Source organism: Dendronephthya gigantea, unplaced genomic scaffold (genome assembly GCF_004324835.1).
Source record: "Dendronephthya gigantea isolate DGI-Jeju-01 unplaced genomic scaffold, DenGig_1.0 000298F, whole genome shotgun sequence".
Lineage (NCBI taxonomy): Eukaryota > Metazoa > Cnidaria > Anthozoa > Malacalcyonacea > Nephtheidae > Dendronephthya > Dendronephthya gigantea.
In genome coordinates this window covers 64,081-89,091 of record NW_021163308.1, presented here as the reverse complement: position 1 = coordinate 89,091, position 25,011 = coordinate 64,081, and the positions used below count along the sequence as shown (strand labels likewise).

The window sequence follows — 25,011 nt, the reverse complement described above, 5'->3', positions numbered from 1 at the left end:
GATTTAAGATTCCTACAAGTCTTTTTTCACTCAGAGTAACTTGGCTTGTAATAAATATGACATAAAAAAGATTTTTATATTTTCCATGCATGCATTCTATACATCGCTTTTATTGTGAGCGAAGAAATATGCGAAAAAGAAAACATCCCGTGTTCTGCACTTGGCTTGCTGGTCTAGTGATATGATTCTTGCTTAGGGTGCGAGAGGTCACGGGTTCGATTCCCGTGCAAGCCCTGATCGCCCTCATAACTTGAAATTTTTGCGCGATTGACTTTCTTTCTTAGCTTTAAAGAAAGAAAGCAGTGTTGAACTCAAGTTGCAATCTCCCGTTAAAACTTTTCCCATGCAGCATCAATCCTATCAATATACATGCAAGGAGGAGATCTAGTATGCATAAATGTAGACGTTGTAGGCATGTCAACAATGAAGACCTTGTCAATCATCATATACAAGTACTGAACATCAGGAAAATGAATTTGTGCGACTTTTTTATAGTGCGTGGCACATTTTTCATAATCCAAGAATAATTTGTAATTCAAAATTAACACTGTAACATTTTCAACTATCATATCACCGTATGATTACCATTGCCATCGTCTACAAGATAATCTCATTAACGGTTCTTGTGAAAGCAACTGAATTGATCGACCAAACTTTAACACTAATATTTTCCCTTTTAGTCTTAGCTTGGCAGGAATAACTATTTTTCGCCGATGATTCATTTTACCTTTTTCAAAAGTATTACGGGTTTGCCTTATTAGCTCAGTGGTTAGAGCACTGGTCTCGTAAACCAGGGGTCCGGAGTTCAACTCTCTGATAAGGCTTGATTTTTTTTAACTGTGTATAGTAAGGGTGAGTAAAAGACTTAAATATTTGTGATCATTACGCATTCAATACTCGCCTTAAAAAAAATACCTGCAAAATACTTTTTTGAAACATTTGTTTACATTTCTATTTGCGCATGCTTTTTTTCTGGGTGCCTCCTTAGCTCAGTAGTTAGAGCACTGGTCTAGTAAATTAGGGGTCCAGAGTTTGAATCTCTGAGGAGGCTTTCCACATTTTCCACTTAAACTTAATAAGTATCTACGAACATGAACGAGTTTTTTGACCGGCTTCTTGTATATAACGATACTGAACAAAGTTTAGTTTGTTATCGTGTTTACAATAATCGTCTATTTTCTACCATTGCGTTTGTCTTGTCTCGGTACTAACAGTGATTTAAGATTCCTACAAGTCTTTTTTCACTCAGAGTAACTTGGCTTGTAATAAATATGACATAAAAAAGATTTTTATATTTTCCATGCATGCATTCTATACATCGCTTTTATTGTGAGCGAAGAAATATGCGAAAAAGAAAACTTCCCGTGTTCTGCACTTGGCTTGCTGGTCTAGTGATATAATTCTTGCTTAGGGTGCGAGAGGTCACGGGTTCGATTCCCGTGCAAGCCCTGTTCGCCTCTCTCGCTTGAACTGAAGGGAACAGCCTTTGGCTTTGACAGGGTTGAGACCTTCAAGTTACTTGGCGTTCATGTTCAAAACGATTTAAAATGGAATGCATATGCAGATGATCGAGAGAGCAAACGACTGTGCTTTCTACGTGTATGCCGTAAAGCAAATCTTCCTTCTGAAATTGGTGGGACCACATATGTAACTAAAATACGCCCTCTTCTTGAGTACGCTTCACCAATTTGGGGTGGGATCCCTAACTACTTGGCTAAGGATTTACAACACATTCAAAATCGGGCCATGGATATCGTTGGTCTCCCTAGAGATACACTAGAGACTCTTGAGGCAAGGAGAGATTTACACACAAACAAGGCGTTTAAAGTGCCTATATCAACCTCAGGGAAATAACCTACTTAGATAGATTAGACGATTTTAAGAACATTTGCAATATATTTGATAAGTCGAAGATTTGATCTTCATGTACTTTTCGGGCCTCAAAGTTGGCTTTTTTCGTGTTTGACCGTGAGGTGCTGTGAGTGGGAACTAGTTGCCCTTTTTCACCGGAAGTGACGTACATTGAAGAACACGCTAATTTTGTAAACAAGAAACACGTCGTTTTAGCGAAAAACGAACCAAAAAGTTTATATACTACAAGATTTCGTAGTTTATTGCTGCAATATTTCTATATTTTAAAGCGTGTTTCTTGTTTACAAAATTAGCGTGTTCTCCAATGGCAACTAGTTCCCACTCACAGCACCTCACGGTCAAACACGAAAAAAGCCAACTTTGAGGCCCGAAAAGTACATGAAGATCAAATTTTCGACTTATTAAATATATTTAAAATGTTCTTAAAATCGTCTAATCTTTCTCAGTAGGTTATTTCCCTGAGGTTGATATACGCACTTTAAACGGTCGGTTAGCTCCTTGTAAAACGACACATCAAGCTCGTACTTGTCAAAATAACAATGCATTCTTACAGCAAACACTGAAAATGAAAATATAGACACCTACCACTTCAAAGATTATAAACTACGAGTCGTTCCTATTTTACAAACTGTTTCTGTGCTGTGACGATCTTTAAATCTTTTATTATTGTTTTAATATTTGACTCCATGATTTCATTTGATATTTTTAAAAAATAGTTTGCAAAATGACGTTTAAATGCTGACGCTCTCATGCATATATTTTTTTTAAATGAATAACTACGCTGGTTAAATGGTCTAATATGGTCCTATGTAAACTGGAAAGTATGATTGGTGATCATATATACAAACATTAAAAAATTTAACCACGTTTTAGTTATGATACCAAATATTTTGAAACATAGACAAGCACGCTGTTTTAATGGCCAAATAATTGTCCCATATTAATTTGTAAGCCTGTTTTGTGGTCATATCAAATCAGACTAGCGATAATTGATTTATTTTTCTATCAACTGTTCCTGGTTTGAATTTGAAGTCTGTATCATTCCACACGAAATGATGACCCTTTAAACCTCTAGAATTTACGTCCATCGAATGAAGGCAAAAAATCATAACAGCTTTAACCACACATATTCCCGGCGTTACCATCATTATACACATTAACCGCGCGTGGTCTTTTCGGCTACCTCTGTAGCTCAGTTGCCAAGAACGCTGCACCAGCATCGCCAAAGCGTAGGTTTGATTCCTGACGGAAGACCGAAACGTTGATAAAATTTTTATCATCTGTTTTTGGCTTTAATTTGAAGTGTGTATAATTCCACTCGAAATTAGGACCTTCTTTAAGAGTATAAGCAAATAACCATGCTTTTTGGTTATGATGTCGAATATTTTGGATAAATAGAGAAAACCTTTTTTCCGGTTTCTTTATGGGCGTGTTCCGATACGGCTACTGAAGCAAAATATGATGTCACTTCAAAACGTGACTTCATTAAAAAAATAGAACCATGCTTTGGTTACGATCTAAAATGTTTTGGCATGGATAGCCAGGCTGGTTAAATGATTTAATTCGGGTCCTATTTAAAGTTTCAATTTTCAAGCATGTTTGCTGCTCATATACAAACATTATTTAAACAATAACCATGCTTTGGTTATGATGTCAAATATTTTGAAATGAATAACCACGCTGGTTAAATGGTCTAATATGGTCGTTTGTAAACTTGAAAGCATATTTGGTGCTCATATACAAACATTAAACAATATAACCATGCTTTGGCTAGCTATGATGTCAAATATTTTGAAATGAATAACCACGCTGGTTAAATGGTCTAATATGGTCGTATGTAAACTTGAAAGCATAATTGGTGCTCATATACCAACATTAAACAATATAACCATGCTTGGTTATGATGTCAAATATTTTGAAATGAATAACCACGCTGGTTAAATGGTCTAATATGGTCGTATGTATACTTGAAAGCATAATTGGTGCTCATATACAAACATTAAACAATATATCCATGCTTTGGTTATGATGTAAAATATTATGCTCTCTTTTTGTCTTAGCCAATCAGCAAGTTGTAGACGACCGTTCTTTCTTCGTTTAAATTTCGCGCATGCGCACAAGTACAATGACCATTGAACGTCCATGACATTTGGGCAACTTTGGATTCGTCTATGTTCTGTCAGAATACCCGGGGTTAATTCCTAATCTTCGGGCGGAATTAGTACCCTCGCACGGTGCTCCGCACCGGTTCGGGGATAATTCATTGTGTTTTTTGGTGTTCTATTGTTATCATCAACCAATAGCAAACTTGTTCATATAGGTAACGTACCTACCCTTTAAACTTGGGCATAGTAAATAAATAGATGAATAGTGTCAAGAGATGCAGAATGAGTGCAAACGTGTTATAAAAAGTGTTTTTTACGATAATTTAGAACAGTCTTAATTTATTTCAACATTAATTATCCATCTTCTGTAATCACTGTCAAATACTTCAATTTGATTGGTTTACAGGAGTGCGATTAATCATTAATCGCACTCTTGGTGAGCTGTAATCGCACTCTTCTTCACAGCCAATGAAATTCAGCATAGCTTTACAAGTAGCCAATCAGCATTCAGGATACAAAATAAGAATTTGTTTTCTTTTGGGGCGCGAAATTTTTAAAAATGGAGGAATTTGACAATGATTTTGAAAATTTTGACCTTTTAAATGATATATTTGGTGAAGAAAATGACCAGAATTTTTGATTACAGAAGATGGATAATTAATAAGTAATAGAACGAATTAAGTCGTGCAATTAATGCCAAATCATACTCGTGCTTAACAAATCAACCTCCCGCTGCGCGGTTGGTTGATTTTGTAATCACTCGTATGATTTTGGCATTAATTGCACTCCTATTCGTTCTATTACCATTATTAACAAGCATTTATTTGATATAAAACCGCGCGACTCAGCTGCTAGTTGCACAGTGGTATTGTCTTCACTCTTCAATGAAATACATGATAATTTTTTTCTCATCATTTCCATAAAATTGCTTTTAATCTCAGCGATTATTATTTCGACTTCTAACCAGATAGGGCTTGCTGGTCAATTGGTATGATTCTCTCTTCGGGTGCGAGAGGTCATGGGTTCATCACAACCTTTATGTTTTAGGCTAATTAATGGGTTCAATTATTTGATATGCTTCGTATACCCAAGAGGTATTTTAAGCAACTTCTGTCACATACCTGCCGCTATGGGGCTAATCTGAATTTCAAAGGTGTCAGGTTTTTTTTACTCACCCTGTATAGTTGCCATAGTTAATGCCATAGTTTTCTATAATTTACAAAAGTATGAAACCAAAAGCCTCTAAGAGATTTGACCTCTGGATCCCTGGTTTACAAGACCAGAGCTCTGACAACTGAGTTAATATAAAGCGCGTCTGACAAATCGCGAATATAATTACTTTGCATTTCTCAAACTCAGTAACTTTGGTAGATGTTTAGGTTCTATTAGGCCGTATTCTGTAGCCGATTATCGTTCAGTTTCGTTGCCCCCTTCGGGCACTACTTGAAAACACGATAGAAAATTGGGATAAATTATAGAAAGTCTAAATTCACTTGTTTTCACCTTTACAAACCTGCAGTTCTCGAGCATTTCATCTTCGAAAAATCAGTGAATTTGCATGTTTTGCAATACACCGACGCCCTTTTGATTCAGCAGTTTTGTACCGGTATTTACATGAAGCTTCCGGCATTTTTGCTGTGCAAGCAGGTTTCAAAAGGAAGCTTTAAGTGGAGTTTTACAAGGTTTTTCGCAAATTTTCAAAGTTTTTCAAAACTAAATTAGTCAGAGAGAAGACTTAGACAACAATTAATCGGATAAACATCCGCCAATTTTAATTACACGCATCAAAATCATCCACGAGCGTTTTGTTTCTAGTCAAGTTGTATAAAATAATTACTACACAATTCCCTTCCAGCATAACCTTTGTTTTATATTAACTACTGTTATAATGCACACGTTTTCTCAACAAAACTATTTACAACATCTTAGTTTTTTGACAAAGTTAATTACCAACGCCTTTATCTTATTATCATTAATCCACTAAAAACGAATTTGTTGGGCGAAGACCAAGACATCTTTACGAAGTTGAAACAAAACAAATTTCAAATATTTTCGTTATGAAAACGTGAGAGGACATGTGAAAACTGCCAAGTTGGCCTAAGTCTAAACTTGCTGAAGTATTAGAAAATGAATCTGGAAATCCAGAAGTCAATGTTTGTGCATTTAACAACAATGCAATGATTGTAGATGCTATGGCAGTTATTCAGTCGATGAAAGGAAAATGGAAAATATTTGGCGATGATGCTCTTTTAAAAACCTCATCACGCTAGCACGAAAGTATAATTCCAAACGATTAGATTGTTACAGACAGGTATCCTTAGTTGAGCATAAAGAATGGAGAGAGATAACGAAGAGCTGAAAAGTGAAAAAGGAGTCCAGAAAGTTCAAATCTTCGGATAAAATCAGAGTGTTCCAAAACCGTGGAAAAAGTGTTTAAGATGCGGTGAAAACAAGGAATCCCTCATATCTTTCTTATGTGAACACTGGAGGTCATGTAACTCCTCCCGGTGGTGTTCCATTTCAACTATTTACGTAACTGCTAAAGAAAGATGCTATGTTTTATATCCCGGTGATTCCCCGAACGATAGTGTTACAAGTAAGGAGGTGTCTTCGCTTCATAGCAACGACGAAGAAGCAGACACGTTTAATTCTTCATGCTAAGTGCTAACCACGCAGCAGCAACGTACGATAAAGTTATTATCAAAAGCCCTGATACAGATGTTCTTATACCTGCGATTGCCATGCAACAACAGATGCACAAGAGATTTTCTTTTTGACTGGCACGGGAGATAGACGTCGTTGCGTGTTTGTGCCAGTTATCTCGAAATTCTTGGGCATGGATGTTGCTCTTTGTTTACAAGGCTTTCCTGCTTTTACCGGTAATGGCATTAGCAATCAAGCAGCATCATGGTATCAGTGTTTAAGTGCAGAAGTCGATCTTCCATCACTGGTTGGCGAGCTGGAGATAACTTGGACTTAAAATGCACCGACCTCTGTTCGTGTGGTGATTGCCAGAATGCAGTAGTTGAAGATGGTAACGACGATGATAGCTGTTATGGCCTGGCTCAATCTGATGACGATGATGAACTTGAAGGATCAGGATCTAATCTGGATTTCGGAGATGACGTCGATGATGAGTTGTGGTATTAGCTGTCCGATTAAAAGCCGGGTTGAGTTCAAAATCTTATTTGTGTTTTAAAATTATAAGGCGCTCGTAATTCTCCCACAATGGTATTAAAACGTATGGCTTATATCAACCTTGGTATGCGCGTTCAATATTTTAACATGTACAGTAGTTGTACGTTGCAAATCACGTTTAAATAGATGTTGGCGTTGGTAATTAACTTTGTCAAAAAACTGAGATGTTGTAAATAGTTTTGTTGAGAAAACGTGTGTATTATAAAAGTAGTTAATATAAAATAAAGGGTATGCTGAAAAAGAATTGTGTAGTAATTATTTTATGTAAATTGGCTAGAAACAAAACGCTCGTGGATGATATAAAGTTGTTCTTATTTATTTGTAAATATCAAGAGCAGAATGCTTTAAAAAAATCGCAAATTTGCGGAAGTCTTCTCTGACTAATTTAGTTTTGAAAAACTATGAATATTTGCGAAAAACCTCGTAAAACTCCACTGAAAGCTTCCTTGTTGAAACCTGCTTGCACAGCAAAAATGCCGGAGCTTCATGTAAATACCGGTATAAAACTGCTGAATCTGCTATATATGTCGTATATTACACCAAGTATCTATCACATTTCCTGAATCAAAATGGCGTCGGTGTATTGCAAAACATGCAAATTCACTGATTTTTCGAAGATGAAATGCTCGATAACTGCAAGTTTGTGAAGGTGAAAACAAGTAAATTTAGACTTTCTGTAATTTATCCTAATTTTCTATCGTGTTTTCAAGTAGTGCCCGAAGGGGGGCAACGAAAATCGTTTTCTAAGCGACATTTCGTGCCAGAGAATACGGCCTATATTGGTGTAATGGTTATAACATCGGACTCTAAATCCGAGAATTCGAATTCAAATCTCACGTCTTTATGTAATTACTCCGGCGTCAGCGACGGAGTTGAAAATTTGCCTCGGTTTTTTTTAGTTTTTTTTATTATTTTTCGTCGTCGCAAGTCTACAATGCGAAATATACTAGTATTTGAAATGTGTATGTGATTGGATTTATCTATGTCCCAGTCTTGTCTCCCAAGAGTTGTGCTGGTGCACAGCTTTGGCTAATTTTCCGATGCGCGATTCGATTTCGCTCGCATGATACGGCAATTCCTCCAAGAGGAACAAATAACCGTTCTTTTGATGCTGTTCGATTAAGTTTAAATTGAATTGGGGTAAGAATATATTTAATACATGTAGATTCTGGTCCTATTTTAATAATATCGCTGCTATTTCGCACGTGCGCGCCACGCCGGAGTTAACGCCAGAATAGGCGTCTTGTTTTTTGAGTTCAGGCTTTTCTCTTATAGCTCATATTAATGAAAAAATAAACCTTTTTGAAGAAAAACCTAGAATGTCCACACAAGGTAAGAGGCCTTTTTATTGAGATGAGAAGTTTAGCGGGAAATGGTTTCGATCTACTGACCTCTGGGTTATGGGCCCTGCACGCTTCCACTTCGCAACCCTGCATGCTACACACTGCCCTAGTGCTGTGAATATATACGCAGATATATATTTTCTTTTAATTTGCGCTATTCTGAAAAAGGTAAGAACGCGGAAAATCTTATCAGAGAGTTGAACTCCGGACCCCTAGTTTACGAGACCAGTGCTCTAACCACTCAGACAATAGCGACCTTAAGCATGCAGGACGCGAACGCGACGACAACGGTTATCAATACAATGGGTCATTGAGAAGAAATGAATAATTAAAGACCCATGATGGGTTTTAAGCCGGTTTTCCACTAGCGATATTTTTCGCACGAAGCGACATTTTACTTTTGTTTCAGACCTCTCAACTGCAACCATCTGGAACAAATTGCTCAAATACAAAGGAGCAATTCGCGCTTCGCGCGAAAAAATATCGCTAGTGGAAGACCGGCTTTAGACGTCGTCTTCGTTCTGTTTACAACGGAAAAACGTGGTTTTTTACGTCTTGCCCAGAACGGGTGCATTTCAGGACCTAACGAGCACGTATACTATCTCGAATTAGGCTCTATAGAATTGTCCTTCAACATAAACGCAATGTTCTTAACGCCTTATACTCACTAAATCGTTACATATAATTATATACAACAACAACCGTGTTATAGCATTTATTTAAAGGAGAATTTCAGCCGCGTCGTCGTCGTGATGCCGTTCAACATGCTTAAGGTCCCTAATAAGGCAAACACATAACGCTTTTGCAATTGTAAAAACGAATCCCTTCCAAGCTAATTCTGCATGTTTGCCGATGTTCAGTTCTTGTAATATGAATGACAACGTCTTCATGTATGACATGTCTTTACTATGAATACATTTGTGCATGCATAGTAGATCTCCTCGTTGTATATTTCCATATGGGATTGACACTGCATGGGATCAAAGTTTTATGGGGAGATCAACACTGCTTTTTGTCTTGAAGAAGGAAACTCAATCTTAGAAAAATTTCAAGTTGGGAGGGCAATCAGAGCTTGCACGGGAATCGAATCCGTGTCCACTGTGTCTGCTGCACCCAAAGCGAAAAAAGTGCAGTAGCTTACGGTAAGTTATCAAAAATTCCGGCCGGCATAGCGGTAAGTGAAAAATTAAAGTTCCGTTGACTCGGGCGGCAGACAGCCTAATACTATACTCTTAAAAGCGAGCCTATAAAGGGAAAATAATATTTCTGAATAGAGGTCCTTATAAGAAGAGGCAATTTCGCTCTAAACCAAACAGCATGCTTGTTTACATTTTTAGTAACCGAATCAGAATGCCTAAATTCGACTACTTCGGTTAAAAGGGTACAGTATTTAACATTTTACCACAAGTTTTAAAAATTTTGACTACTCTGATTGTCTTTGCCTAAAAAATGAAAAAAATATATCGTATAGTATAAAACGAAATTCCACCAGCTGGCAAACAATTTCTCCGTGTTATGAAAATCTTTTGAGATAACAAGACTGGTAGACGGCAGGATTTGAACCTGCGCGGGAATATCCCAACAGATTTCGAGCCTGTCGCCTTAACCACTCAGCCACGACTACATAATTGCCAGTTGAAAGGCAATGAAAAAAAAACACAATAAAACACAAGCAAGTATTATAGGAATTGATTTCTGAAAGATCGAATCATGCATAAACATTGCAGTTCACTATTGTTACCAGAAGTCAATCACAAAAGTCGTTCATATCATTGAGTTTAAGTGGAAAATGTGAAGAGCCTCGTCAGAGATTCGAACTCCGCACCCCTGGTTTACTAGACCTTGATTTAGACCTTCATACTTGATTTATCCACCGTTTAAGCCAAACGGGCTTGATACAACGGGCCCTAGCCTTGAGCTAATGAAGCACGTGTAAAAAGCAATCGTGGACAGTGTTGATATGACTACATTGATGCAAAATCGTAGCTCACTATATTTTTATAATGTTGATACTTAAATTAAGTTGAGAGAGTGCATCTAATGTTGGAACGGGAACACGTACCACTTTTATTTCAAAAGAAAATACAGCATAATCATTACCTACACCATTTGCAAATTGTTATTAAGACCGTTCTCTTTCAAACTAGACGAGCAAACAGGCCATGGTTTATGGGCCCAGCACGCTTCCACTGCCCCACCCAGCTTGCTACACACTGCTTCTATGCCATGGATATATACACAGATCTGTATTTTCTTTTTACTTGTGCTGTTCCGAATAAGTTAAGAAAAGCGGGAAATGTTCTTACAGGTATCTGAGAAAATATTAGCGCATGCAGGTATGCACGATCGGGGAGTATAGTTTTTGAGTTCAGGCTTTTCTCTCACACTTCATTTAAGAAAAATAAAATTTCTCAACAAAAAATGACACCTACAATGTGCGCTGAAAAGATCTTTTCTATTGAAATGGCAACTTTAGCAGGAAATGGTTTCGATCCATTGAAAAAAATCCAACATTTTTATCGAACTAATTAGTGAATTAAAAAAACCCAACTTATTTTCGTTGCAACAATCCGTTTGATTGATAAATAATCCTTGCACTTTAGTGTTTTTTCAATGACTCTCTGGGACACACGCATGTTCTATAAATTTGTAAAACGGGAGTCCATACCTGGAATACAGGGAATATAATTACTTTATCTTTATAATGGGCGTGCATAGATACACTGTAGAGCCAGGAATTTCTCAGTAATTTTTCTAGGTGTTTATATGTCCTGTGTTGTAATGGTTAGCACTTCGGGCTCCGAGTAGGATAAATTATATAGTTGCTATAGTTGCATATATACTTTTGTAAATACAAAAGTATGGAAATGCCTAATCAGAGAGTTGAACTCTGGACCCCTGGTTTACAAGACCAGTGCTCTAACCACTGAGCTAATGTGGCGTATGTGCAAGCTTCACACGAATATAATTATATGAATACTTTATCTTAATAATGTGCATGCGTGTAGCAAACTATATAATAATATACTATGCAGCCAACATTCGTCATAAAGTTTGATAGATTTTTAGGGTCTGCGGTGTAATAGTTATCACTTCGGACTTTTACTTCGAGAATCGGAGTTCAATTCTTGGTAGAAACTCTTTGAAAACATTCATTCTCCGTCTTTACGTATTTTTTTATTTCAGGATTTCTCTTACAGGTATCTAAGAATATAGCATATGACAGGTATGCTGCCAGGAACGCTCAGAGAGAGTAGCATATTGTGGTAGAGCATCCTACTTCAGGTTGACAGGTCACTGGGGTCAGTGGTTCAACTCCGCTCGCTCCTTCCTGTTCTATAAATTAAAGATAAATTAAATATTTTTATGGTACCCATTAGTGCATGAAAAATCCCTTTTTTTTTCGTGGGAAACAGCCGTACGTTTGATAAACAATCCATGCAGTTTAGGTTTTTTGAATGACTCTCTGGGACACATGCATGTTCCATATTATATTTGTAAACTAGGCTCCATACCTGGAATAGGGGGAATATATGTAAATACTTCATCTTAATAATGTGCGTGTATATAGACTATACATCACAGCGCGGGTCAGATGTAAATGATGAGTCGTCAAAAGATTGCAGATAACTTATTCGGAAGAAAAATTGAACTTTTTCATGCTATTCAAAAGGTTTCTCTTTGATAGCGGTAAAGAAATACACAATTGTGAACCAGCGAATAGATTTCCGGGTTGAAATGTCTCAAACACCAATTTCTCTGCTGTGTAGCAGATGGTTAGGTTCTGTGGTGTAATGGTTAGCACTTCGGACTTTGAATCCGGGAATCCGAGTTCAATTCTCGGTAGAACCTTGCTGGAATTGTTAATTTTATGTCTTTATGTAAATTTTTTAGCTCTGGTTTTCTGCTATAGCCCATTTGAGAAAAAATATATGTTTTTGAATAAGATTTCGAAAAGATCTTTTTTATTGAAATGATAACTTTAGCAGGAAATGGTTTCGATCCATTGACCTCTGGGTTATGGGCCCAGCACGCTTCCACTGCGCCACCCTGCTTGCTACACACTGCATCTATGCTATGAATATAAATTGTGCTATTTCGAATAAGGTAAGAACAGCAAGAAATGTTCTTTTTAGGAGAATAGCATCAAACAGTTATGCACGATCAGGGAGTGTAGCTCAGTGGTAGAGCATTCGACTGCAGATCGAGAGGTCAGTGGTTCAACTCCGCTCGCTCCCTTCTCTTTTATAAATGAAAAAAAAATCCAACATTTTTATCGAACTAATTAGTGAATTAAAAAAACCCAACTTATTTTCGTTGCAACAATCCGTTTGATTGATAAATAATCCTTGCAGTTTAGTGTTTTTTCAATGACTCTCTGGGACACACGCATGTTCTATAAATTTGTAAAACGGGAGTCCATACCTGGAATACAGGGAATATAATTACTTTATCTTTATAATGGGCGTGCATAGATATACTGTAGATTCAGGAATTTCTGAGTAATTTTTCTAGGTGTTTATGTCCTGTGGTGTAATGGTTAGCACTTCGGGCTCCGAGTAGGATAAATCATATAGTTGCTATAGTTCCATATTCTTTTGTAAATACAAAAGTATGCAAAAGCCTCATCAGAGAGTTGAACTCTGGACCCCTTGTTTACAAGACCAGTGCTCTAACCACTGAGCTAATGAGGCGTATGTGCAAGCTTAACACGAATATAATTATACGAATACTTTATCTTAATAATGTGCATGCGCGTAGCAAACTACATAATTATATACTATGCAGCCAACATTCGTCAGTAAGTTTGATAGATTTTTAGAGTCTGTGGTGTAATGGTTATCACTTCGGACTCTGACTTCGAGAAGCGGAGTTCAATTCTTGGTAGAAACTCTTTGAAAACATTCATTGTCCGTCTTTAGGTATTTTTATATTTCAGGCTTTCTCTTACAGGTATCTAAAAATATAGCATATGACAGGTATGCTGCATGGAACGCTCAGAGAGAGTAGCATATAGTGGTAGAGCATCCGACTGCAGGTTGACAGCTCACTGGGGTCAGTAGTTCAACTCCGCTCGCTCTTTCCTGTTCTATAAATTAAAGAAAAATTAAATATTTTATGGTACCCATTAGTGCATGAAAAATCCCAGTTTATTTTCGCGGTGGGAAAAAGCCGTACGTTTGATAAACAATCCATGCAGTTTAGGTTTTTTGAATGACTCTCTGGGACACATGCATGTTCTATATTATATTTGTAAACCAGGGCTCCATACCTGGAATAGGGGGAATATGTAAATACTTCATCTTAATAATGTGAGTGTATATAGACTATACATCACAGCGCGGGTCAGATGTATATGATGAGTCGTCAAAAGATTGCAGATAACGTATTCGGAAGAAAAATTGAACTTTTTCATGCTATTCAAAAGGTTTCTCTTTGATAGCGGTACAGAAATACACAATTGTGAACCAGCGATTAGATTTCAGGGTTGAAATGTCTCAAACACCAATTTCTGCTGTGTCTTTCAGTAGATGGTTAGGTTCTGTGGTGTAATGGTTAACACTTCGGACTTTGAATCCGGGAATTCGAGTTCAATTCTCGATAGAACCTTTCTGGAACTGTTAATTCTATGTCTTTATGTAATTTTTTAGCTCTGGTTTTCTTCTTATAGCCCATTTGAGAAAAAAATTAATATATGTTTTTGAATAAGATTTCGAAAAGATCTTTTTTATTGAAATGATAACTTTAGCAGGAAATGGTTTCGATCCATTGACCTCTGGGTTATGGGCCCAGCACGCTTCCACTGCGCCACCCTGCTTGCTACACACTGCATCTATGCTATGAATATAAAACTTGTGCCATTTCGAATAAGGTAAGAACAGCAAGAAATGTTCTTTTAGGAGAATAGCATCAAACAGGTATGCACGATCAGGGAGTGTAGCTCAGTGGTAGAGCATTCGACTGCAGATCGAGAGGTCAGTGGTTCAACTCCGCTCGCTCCTTCTCTTTTATAAAAGAAAAAAAAATCCAACATTTTTATCGAACTAATTAGTGAATTAAAAAAACCCAACTTATTATCGTTGCAACAATCCGTTTGATTGATAAATAATCCTTGCAGTTTAGTGTTTTTTCAATGACTCTCTGGGACACACGCATGTTCTATAAATTTGTGTAAAATGGGAGTCCATACCTGGAATACAGGGAATATAATTACTTTATCTTTATAATGGGCGTGCATAGATATACTGTAGATTCAGGAATTTCTGAGTAATTTTCTAGGTGTTTATGTCCTGTGGTGTAATGGTTAGCACTTCGGGCTCCGAGTAGGATAAATCATATAGTTGCTATAGTTCCATATATTCTTTTGTAAATACAAAAGTATGCAAAAGCCTCATCAGAGAGTTGAACTCTGGACCCCTGGTTTACAAGACCAGTGCTCTAACCACTGAGCTAATGAGGCGTATGTGCAAGCTTAACACGAATATAATTATACGAATACTTTATCTTAATAATGTGCATGCGCGTAGCAAACTACATAATTATATACTATGCAGCCAACATTCGTCAGTAAGTTTGATAGATTTTTAGAGTCTGTAGTGTAATGGTTATCACTTCGGACTCTGACTTCGAGAAGCGGAGTTCAATTCTTGGTAGAAACTCTTTGAAAACATTCAATTGTCCGTCTTTAGGTATTTTTTTATTTCAGGCTTTCTCTTACAGGTATCTAAAAATATAGCATATGACAGGTATGCTGCATGGAACGCTCAGAGAGAGTAGCATATAGTGGTAGAGCATCCGACTGCAGGTTGACAGCTCACTGGGGTCAGTAGTTCAACTCCGCTCGCTCTTTCCTGTTCTATAAATTAAAGAAAAATTAAATATTTTTATGGTACCCATTAGTGCATGAAAAATCCCAGTTTATTTTTGCGGTGGGAAAAAGCCGTACGTTTGATAAACAATCCATGCAGTTTAGGTTTTTGAATGACTCTCTGGGACACATGCATGTTCTATATTATATTTGTAAACCAGGGCTCCATACCTGGAATAGGGGGAATATATGTAAATACTTCATCTTAATAATGTGAGTGTATATAGACTATACATCACAGCGCGTGTCAGATGTATATGATGAGTCGTCAAAAGATTGCAGATAACGTATTCGGAAGAAAAATTGAACTTTTTCATGCTATTCAAAAGGTTTCTCTTTGATAGCGGTACAAATACACAATTGTGAACCAGCGATTAGATTTCCGGGTTGAAATGTCTCAAAACCAATATCTGCTGTGTCTTTCAGTAGATGGTTAGGTTCTGTGGTGTAATGGTTAACACTTCGGACTTTGAATCCGGGAATCCGAGTTCAATTCTCGATAGAACCTTTCTGAACTGTTAATTCTATGTCTTTATGTAAATTTTTTAGCTCTGGTTTTTCTCTTATAGCCCATTTGAGAAAAAAATTAATATATGTTTTTGAATAAGATTTCGAAAAGATCTTTTTATTGAAATGATACTTTAGCAGGAAAATGGTTTCGATCCATTGACCTCTGGGTTATGGGCCCAGCACGCTTCCACTGCGCCACCCTGCTTGCTACACACTGCATCTATGCTATGAATATAAAACTTGTGCCATTTCGAATAAGGTAAGAACAGCAAGAAATGTTCTTTTAGGAGAATAGCATCAAACAGGTATGCACGATCAGGGAGTGTAGCTCAGTGGTAGAGCATTCGACTGCAGATCGAGAGGTCAGTGGTTCAACTCCGCTCGCTCCCTTCTCCTTTATAAAAGAAAAAAAAATCCAACATTTTTATCGAACTAATTAGTGAATTAAAAAAACCCAACTTATTTTCGTTGCAACAATCCGTTTGATTGATAAATAATCCTTGCACTTTAGTGTTTTTTCAATGACTCTCTGGGACACACGCATGTTCTATAAATTTGTAAAACGGGAGTCCATACCTGGATACACAGGGAATATAATTACTTTATCTTTATAATGGGCGTGCATAGATACACTGTAGAGCCAGGAATTTCTCAGTAATTTTTCTAGGTGTTTATATGTCCTGTGTTGTAATGGTTAGCACTTCGGGCTCCGAGTAGGATAAATTATATAGTTGCTATAGTTGCATATATACTTTTGTAAATACAAAAGTATGGAAATGCCTAATCAGAGAGTTGAACTCTGGACCCCTGGTTTACAAGACCAGTGCTCTAACCAACTGAGCTAATTGGCGTATGTGCAAGCTTCAACACGAATATAATTATATGAATACTTTATCTTAATAATGTGCATGCGCGTGTAGCAAACTATATAATAATATACTATGCAGCCAACATTCGTCATAAGTTTGATAGATTTTTAGGGTCTGCGGTGTAATAGTTATCACTTCGGACTTTTACTTCGAGAATCGGAGTTCAATTCTTTGGTAGAAACTCTTTTGAAAACATTCATTCTCCGTCTTTACGTATTTTTTTATTTCAGGATTTCTCTTACAGGTATCTAAGAATATAGCATATGACAGGTATGCTGCAGGAACGCTCAGAGAGAGTAGCATATTGTGGTAGAGCATCCTACTTCAGGTTGACAGGTCACTGGGTCAGTGGTTCAACTCCGCTCGCTCCTTCCTGTTCTATAAATTAAAGATAAATTAAATATTTTTATGGTACCCATTAGTGCATGAAAAATCCCTTTTTTTTTTCGTGGGAAACAGCCGTACGTTTGATAAACAATCCATGCAGTTTAGGTTTTTTGAATGACTCTCTGGGACACATGCATGTTCCATATTATATTTGTAAACTAGGCTCCATACCTGGAATAGGGGGAATATATGTAAATACTTCATCTTAATAATGTGCGTGTATATAGACTATACATCACAGCGCGGGTCAGATGTAAATGATGAGTCGTCAAAAGATTGCAGATAACTTATTCGGAAGAAAAATTGAACTTTTTCATGCTATTCAAAAGGTTTCTCTTTGATAGCGGTAAAGAAATACACAATTGTGAACCAGCGAATAGATTTCCGGGTTGAAATGTCTCAAACACCAATTTCTGCTGTGTCTTTTAGCAGATGGTTAGGTTCTGTGGTGTAATGGTTAGCACTTCGGACTTTGAATCCGGGAATCCGAGTTCAATTCTCGGTAGAACCTTGCTGGAATTGTTAATTTTATGTCTTTATGTAAATTTTTTAGCTCTGGTTTTCTGCTATAGCCCATTTGAGAAAAAATATATGTTTTTGAATAAGATTTCGAAAGATCTTTTTTTATTGAAATGATAACTTTAGCAGGAAATGGTTTCGATCCATTGACCTCTGGGTTTGGGCCCAGCACGCTTCCACTGCGCCACCCTGCTTGCTACACACTGCATCTATGCTATGAATATAAATTTTGTGCTATTTCGAATAAGGTAAGAACAGCAAGAAATGTTCTTTTAGGAGAATAGCATCAAACAGTTATGCACGATCAGGGAGTGTAGCTCAGTGGTAGAGCATTCGACTGCAGATCGAGAGGTCAGTGGTTCAACTCCGCTCGCTCCCTTCTCTTTTATAAATGAAAAAAAAATCCAACATTTTTATCGAACTAATTAGTGAATTAAAAAAACCCAACTTATTTTCGTTGCAACAATCCGTTTGATTGATAAATAATCCTTGCAGTTTAGTGTTTTTTTCAATGACTCTCTGGGACACACGCATGTTCTATAAATTTGTAAAACGGGAGTCCATACCTGGAATACAGGGAATATAATTACTTTATCTTTATAATGGGCGTGCATAGATATACTGTAGATTCAGGAATTTCTGAGTAATTTTTCTAGGTGTTTATGTCCTGTGGTGTAATGGTTAGCACTTCGGGCTCCGAGTAGGATAAATCATATAGTTGCTATAGTTCCATATATTCTTTTGTAAATACAAAAGTATGCAAAAGCCTCATGCATCAGAGAGTTGAACTCTGGACCCCTTGTTTACAAGACCAGTGCTCTAACCACTGAGCTAATGAGGCGTATGTGCAAGCTTAACACGAATATAATTATACGAATACTTTATCTTAAATGTGCATGCGCGTAGCAAACTACATAATTATATACTATGCAGCCAACATTCGTCAGTAAGTTTGATAGATTTTTTAGAGTCTGTGGTGTAATGGTTATCACTTCGGACTCTGACTTCGAGAAGCGGAGTTCAATTCTTGGAGAAACTCTTTGAAAACATTCATTGTCCGTCTTTAGGTATTTTTATATTTCAGGCTTTCTCTTACAGGTATCTAAAAATATAGCATATGACAGGTATGCTGCATGGAACGCTCAGAGAGAGTAGCATATAGTGGTAGAGCATCCGACTGCAGGTTGACAGCTCACTGGGGTCAGTAGTTCAACTCCGCTCGCTCTTTCCTGGTTCTATAAATTAAAGAAAAATTAAATATTTTTATGGTACCCATTAGTGCATGAAAAATCCAGTTTATTTTCCGCGGTGGGAAAAAGCCTTACGTTTGAAAACAATCCATGCAGTTTAGTTTTTGAATGACTCTCTGGGACACATGCATGTTCTATATTATATTTGTAAACCAGGGCTCCATACCTGGAATAGGGGAATATGTAAATACTTCATCTTAATAATGTGAGTGTATATAGACGTAACATCACAGCGCGGGTCAGATGTATATGATGAGTCGTCAAAAGATTGCAGATAACGTATTCGGAAGAAAAATTGAACTTTTCATGCTATTCAAAAGTTTCTCTTGATAGCGGTACAGAAATACACAATTGGAACCACGATTAGATTTCAGGGTTGAAATGTCTCAAACACCAATTTCTGCTGTGTCTTTCAGTAGATGGTTAGGTTCTGTGGTGTAATGGTTAACACTTCGACTTTGAATCCGGGAATTCGAGTTCAATTCTCGATAGAACCTTTCTGGAACTGTTAATTCTATGTCTTTATGTAAATTTTTAGCTCTGGTTTTCTCTTATAGCCCATTGAGAAAAAAATTAATATATGTTTTGAATAAGATTTCGAAAAAGATCTTTTTTATTGAAATGATAACTTTAGCAGGAAATGGTTTCGATCCATTGACCTCTGGTTATGGGCCCAGCACGCTTCCACTGCGCCACCCTGCTGCTACACACTGCATCTATGCTATGAATATAAAACTTGTGCCATTTCGAATAAGGTAAGAACAGCAAGAAATGTTCTTTAAGAATAGCACAAACAGGTAGCACGATCAGGGAGTGTAGCTCAGTGGTAGAGCATTCGACTGCAGATCGAGGTCAGTGGTTCAACTCCGCTCGCTCCCTTCTCTTTTATAAAGAAAAAAAATCCAACATTTTTATCGAACTAATTAGTGAATTAAAAAAACCCAACTTATTATCGTTGCAACAATCCGTTTGATTGATAAATAATCCTTGCAGTTTAGTGTTTTTTCAATGACTCTCTGGACACACGCATGTTCTATAAATTTGTAAAATGGGAGTCCATACCTGGATACAGGAATATAATTACTTATCTTTATAATGGGCGTGCATAGATATACTGTAGATTCAGGAATTCTGAGTAATTTTCTAGGTGTTTATGTCCTGTGGTGTAATGGTTAGCACTTCGGGCTCCGAGTAGGATAAATCATATAGTTGCTATAGTTCCATATATTCTTTTGTAAATACAAAAGTATGCAAAAGCCTCATCAGAGAGTTGAACTCTGGACCCCTGGTTACAGACAGTGCTCTACCACTGAGCTAATGAGGCGTATGTGCAAGCTTAACACGAATATAATTATACGAATACTTTATCTTAATAATGTGCATGCGCGTAGCAAACTACATAATTATATACTATGCAGCCAACATTCGTCAGTAAGTTTGATAGATTTTTAGAGTCTGTAGTGTAATGGTTATCACTTCGGACTCTGACTTCGAGAAGCGGAGTTCAATTCTTGGTAGAAACTCTTTGAAAACATTCATTGTCCTCTTAGGTATTTTTTATTTCAGGCTTTCTCTTACAGGTATCTAAAAATATAGCATATGACACACTGTAAATTTCGCAGTGTTACGCCAACACGAAACTGGTGTAGGATAACACCGATTAGGTGTTTTGCCAAGTCAAACACCATTGGAGTGTAGCAATACACTTAAAAAGCGTAACTCTACACTATGCTAGCGTTTCTATAACACTTTCTCGGTGTAAAAACAAACAAACCTAGGTTACACCAAATTTGGTGTTTTTTTACCTAAAAATGGCATACATTTACCTACTGCTCAGGTTATATTACACTGAACGGTTGCGTTAGTATACACCTGTTTAGTGTAAGATATGCTTACACTCGATAAGTGTATATCTACACTTTGGTTTTTGTATTAATACACCAAAAAAACGTGAATGTACCGTGATCTGGTGTAAGTAAAAGCAAGGTTATTAAACACCGAGAGCGTTGTAAATTTACCGTCTACGGTGTATATTTACCCGATATGAGTTTTAAAATTGCACTTGAAGAGCGTAAACTTACATCTAAATTGTGTACAAAATTCAATGCCTTATAAATTAAGACCGCGACGGAAAATGCTTGATTTGTTGCAAAATAAAAAGTATATGGTTGTATAGATACAAACGAATGGGAATTGACTACATACTAAGAGACCAATAGACCCTGGGTCACAACAATTTGTATACCAGGTACGAAAACGTGTTTTCGTCAAATGTTCCTAAGCAGGCATGCACATGCAGTTTTTTCGTTAAATGTTTCCAGGCAGGCACAGTATCATGGGTCAGACAATTCATTTATTTACTGAATTTCTTTAATATGTTTAATAATTTCTTTAACATATGTATACTATTGTTCAGCATCAGATAGGTCGTACTTCATTCTTACAAAGTGTTTTGATTCTCTATTTACAATAATGGTATAAAGATCTAGAGGATGATGATCTAGCATCCCAGAAAATAATAAGGGCACAAATTCGTCCAAAACTTCAACCTCATAGCAATGAATGTGCCTGCTAAAAGCAACTGTATTTACTTTCTTGCAAGAAAACATAACATCCATGTTTGGCATAAAAAAAACATTATGTATAAAAAGAAACACAGGAAAAATTAATTGCTGATAGACTATGATCATATTCTTTTTGTACTTGTAACCATTGACTTTCACCCAATTCAACCTAGAATAGAATATAGTTTTCACTTTTCAGTCCAGTTTTAAATAATTTTTACCATATATAAGAACAAACTTACAGTGTCACAGTTGAATTCTGATCCAAATTGTTGCCCAACTGGCACAGTGAGGTGCATTCTTTCTCTTCCAGATCCTTCACATAAAAAACTTTACCTAAGCAGAATATTAATAAATACATGAAGTAGAAATAAAGGATACTTATAACAACATTTAACATCCTAAAAACCATTACAAAATTCCAGCTAATATCCAGTATGCACTTTTGTTGTTCACTAACCTGGTCCAACCTCAGTATCACTCCTTAAATAGCCATCACTGTCACTAAGCCAGTAACACTGAAGCCGTTGGTGCCTGGTAGCTAATGTCTTTGCTATATTCTTGAAGCAACCTACAGTCTGCGCCAAAAGCTTAAAATAATGATGCTTAGCCTCAAAGCGCATGCACCAGTTGCGCACAAGGGGTCCATATCTAAAATATATAAAATAAATAATTAAAATTATCAAATGTACTGGGGTGTTCAGCATTGAAGCCACCACCTGTGAGAACCAGATCAATATAGACATACCTTAGAATTTGGTTTGGGTAATGAACCATGAAATGCTGTTTTGGAATAAGTTTTCTTTCAGGATAGAGCCTTTTAAACTGTTCCAGATACTCGCTGATTATGAGCCGAAGATAGAGTGTAGTACCTTTCTCAATCACTGGGGCAAACAATATATCAACAATATGCATTAAATCAGTGAACAATTCCCAGTCATCATTTCCTTCTGGTATCCATTTGTGAACCAAAAATGGCAGGATTCTAGAAAGACACCACATTTGTGATGCTGAAATATAACTCAATTAGTGCTAGCATTATATCAAAACACTGACTAAACACTGATTCTATAAGAACTTTTAAAAGAACTATGGGAACTTGGGACCGGTGGTTGATGTAGTCATCCTCAGGTTTAAGGCAACTCTTAAATAAATAGTTAAATACCTGATTGGCGTAAATGGTAATCACTAAGATTGACATTCTTTACCAAGCTTGGTTTGTTCTTGATGTCACAAACACCATATGGGAATGCTGAAAGCGCGGTTGAACTGATCAAGTGTGAAAAATTTATCCACCATGATGAATTTTCTCAACATCGCTTTAATTTGGAAAGGAAGTACACCTTCTAAGATATCATGCATGATATCAGAAGGAAGTCCATCAACAACATGGAAATATTTAGAAGCATTTAGGGCTGAGTTCTTTTTTACACCATATACAGAAGCTGATTCTGGATCAGTGGAAACCAAATCCACCTGCCTGGCATAATTTTCTCGGGATCTCATCGTGAATAATTCTTCAGAAAACTGGAAATTTAAATAGTTGGATATTATACTGGTTGGTATAATCAAATCTGAACAACATACATTAACAAACATTGATTAACACCCATTAAAATCTCATGATATCAATAGCATTTCCTACAAAAAACTGTGTACTAATATACCATGATTCACAATATTTTAGTAGCATTGCAATTTGTGATATGATTAATAAATTACCCTTTCTTGAAATTCCACCGATGTGCCCAGACAGAACCTACACGGCCGATTTGCACTGAAACTCTCCATGAAACCTCCAATTGAATTGCTACCAAGGTTATCTGCAATTACTACACTTAATGTTCCTTTAATTGGAATAATTTGATTTGCTATATTGAGTTGTACGCCATGTTCCTGAAAAAAGTAGCAAAATTACATTTTGAGATGCATTAGATTTATAACTCATATTTCTTGGCAAGCTTGAGGCAAATTCTTTAATAGGGAATCTTGAATATATTGATAATTGGTGATATTCACAATAAAATGTATTGTATTAATTCATTACTTACTGATTCAAGCATAGCAAGGTCACTCATGAATGGCCTGAGGACTTTATCCATACCATACATCTTAATCCACTTGACTGGACAAAGAATCAAAAGATTCAAATTTTTTAGGCATGATCTATACTTGGGATGGAAATTTCCTAACACCCAATAGAAGGCACCTGCAAGTATGCAAATAAAAATGAAAATGTTTATTGACAGATCAGTGTTTTTTTAAAAAGTAATCCAATTGAACTATCAAAGTCCAATATTGCAAAGTTGTTGATCTTGTGACAATAAAAAAACCTACCAATTTTATGTACAACAGCTTTTGATCCTAGTGGATTGGAAACTTCGAAGTCATCATAATATAAAATTAATTGGATAGCCTTATAATTTAAGGAAAAAAGTGGATGTTTGCCCACTCCAAAATCAGCACCATCACAAAGGTCCCTCATTTTCCCATCAACACTTCTATGAGAATTTTCAATCTAAAAAAAATATCAATTAAAATATATTATATCATAATATGGTAGTCATATTATGGTAGTCATATTATAAATTTCCAGGACACTTATAGTTGTTATATGAATAATGACCTGTGAGTAAACATCAATTTGATTTAGCAGCTGTTGAAGGACCTGGATGAATGATATGTACTGGAATGAATGCACTTTCACTTTCGATGAACCATTCGTTGTATTCTCATCATACATATATTTCTCCCCAAGGACTATCTCAATTGGATTCTAAATATAAGTAAGATAAGGATGCACTCAGCATTTAATATAAACTAATCAGACATTGTTAGACATTGTTTACAACCATACATAAAAATACATTACTATATACATACCACTATCTTAAATTCTTGAGATATATAATTGTTCCTATTCTTAGTGGATTTCAGGAATTCCATGTTGGGTGTTTGTTCCAAGTTCATGACAACTCCCAATCCATCAATATCACTGATTTTAATCCCACTTTTATCCAAACACAGTCTAATCTTTTCTTTAACATGGGCCTCGTGTTGTTGGAGTAATTCTGTTGTATTATCTATCACCTTGTTTGTTGTACTGTCAGTTAGTTGATTTAATTCTTGCGTCTTTAGGGCAAATAAAGCTAAATGTCTCTTTGAGAAAGCCTCTCCTGTCTTGGGTGTCTTCGGTATACATTCGATTGTATTATCCAATCGGTTTAGTGCATCGTTTTCGGGATTTCTTGAACCAACGTCATCATTTATTACTTTTTCCTTTCCATGTTTACGGGAAACATGCGAAGTTAGAGAGGAGAGAACAGAATATGAGCGAAAGCATGACTGCACTGGACATTTTATTTTGAACCCTGGCTCATGAATGTGATTATCGCGTAGGTGGTTTAAAAAACGATTGAATGTAGTAAAGGAAAGATGAAAACACTCCGGTTTTGGACAAAGAAAACTACTCGCCATTATCCAACCATGCTGGTATAAAAATAATATAAAAAATTAAAATAATATT

At 36.5% G+C, this 25,011-nt stretch overlaps 1 protein-coding gene and 17 non-coding genes across 18 annotated transcripts; 10 read left to right on the top strand and 8 right to left on the bottom strand.

Moving 5' to 3' along the window:
- The first annotated feature begins 162 nt into the window (after positions 1–162).
- Trnap-agg lies at positions 163–234 on the top strand. Its single transcript has one exon. It is a non-coding gene; the product is annotated as a tRNA-Pro (tRNA).
- A 517-nt stretch (positions 235–751) lies between these two features.
- On the top strand, positions 752–824 carry Trnat-cgu. Its single transcript has one exon. It is a non-coding gene; the product is annotated as a tRNA-Thr (tRNA).
- Positions 825–1,377: 553 nt separating this feature from the next.
- Positions 1,378–1,449, top strand: Trnap-agg. Its single transcript has one exon. It is a non-coding gene; the product is annotated as a tRNA-Pro (tRNA).
- An 8,611-nt stretch (positions 1,450–10,060) lies between these two features.
- Trnas-cga lies at positions 10,061–10,142 on the bottom strand. The gene has a single exon. It is a non-coding gene; the product is annotated as a tRNA-Ser (tRNA).
- Positions 10,143–11,386: 1,244 nt separating this feature from the next.
- Positions 11,387–11,459, bottom strand: Trnat-ugu. The gene has a single exon. It is a non-coding gene; the product is annotated as a tRNA-Thr (tRNA).
- An 839-nt stretch (positions 11,460–12,298) lies between these two features.
- Positions 12,299–12,370, top strand: Trnaq-uug. Its single transcript has one exon. It is a non-coding gene; the product is annotated as a tRNA-Gln (tRNA).
- A 131-nt stretch (positions 12,371–12,501) lies between these two features.
- Trnam-cau lies at positions 12,502–12,573 on the bottom strand. The gene has a single exon. It is a non-coding gene; the product is annotated as a tRNA-Met (tRNA).
- A 112-nt stretch (positions 12,574–12,685) lies between these two features.
- On the top strand, positions 12,686–12,757 carry Trnac-gca. The gene has a single exon. It is a non-coding gene; the product is annotated as a tRNA-Cys (tRNA).
- A 382-nt stretch (positions 12,758–13,139) lies between these two features.
- Trnat-ugu lies at positions 13,140–13,212 on the bottom strand. Its single transcript has one exon. It is a non-coding gene; the product is annotated as a tRNA-Thr (tRNA).
- Positions 13,213–14,264: 1,052 nt separating this feature from the next.
- Trnam-cau lies at positions 14,265–14,336 on the bottom strand. Its single transcript has one exon. It is a non-coding gene; the product is annotated as a tRNA-Met (tRNA).
- Positions 14,337–14,449: 113 nt separating this feature from the next.
- On the top strand, positions 14,450–14,521 carry Trnac-gca. Its single transcript has one exon. It is a non-coding gene; the product is annotated as a tRNA-Cys (tRNA).
- A 384-nt stretch (positions 14,522–14,905) lies between these two features.
- Trnat-ugu lies at positions 14,906–14,978 on the bottom strand. Its single transcript has one exon. It is a non-coding gene; the product is annotated as a tRNA-Thr (tRNA).
- Positions 14,979–16,214: 1,236 nt separating this feature from the next.
- Positions 16,215–16,286, top strand: Trnac-gca. The gene has a single exon. It is a non-coding gene; the product is annotated as a tRNA-Cys (tRNA).
- Positions 16,287–16,673: 387 nt separating this feature from the next.
- Positions 16,674–16,746, bottom strand: Trnat-ugu. The gene has a single exon. It is a non-coding gene; the product is annotated as a tRNA-Thr (tRNA).
- Positions 16,747–17,591: 845 nt separating this feature from the next.
- On the top strand, positions 17,592–17,663 carry Trnaq-uug. Its single transcript has one exon. It is a non-coding gene; the product is annotated as a tRNA-Gln (tRNA).
- A 315-nt stretch (positions 17,664–17,978) lies between these two features.
- Trnac-gca lies at positions 17,979–18,050 on the top strand. Its single transcript has one exon. It is a non-coding gene; the product is annotated as a tRNA-Cys (tRNA).
- Positions 18,051–19,730: 1,680 nt separating this feature from the next.
- On the top strand, positions 19,731–19,800 carry Trnac-gca. The gene has a single exon. It is a non-coding gene; the product is annotated as a tRNA-Cys (tRNA).
- Positions 19,801–22,715: 2,915 nt separating this feature from the next.
- LOC114541520 lies at positions 22,716–25,011 on the bottom strand. Its single transcript, XM_028561435.1, has 6 exons — positions 24,369–25,011; positions 24,112–24,261; positions 23,823–24,003; positions 23,537–23,694; positions 23,208–23,381; positions 22,716–23,012 (listed from the first exon to the last, which is right to left on the bottom strand). Exons 1-6 carry the CDS (start codon positions 24,960–24,962, stop codon positions 22,716–22,718), a joined length of 1,554 nt encoding a protein of 517 aa, XP_028417236.1. The 5' UTR covers positions 24,963–25,011.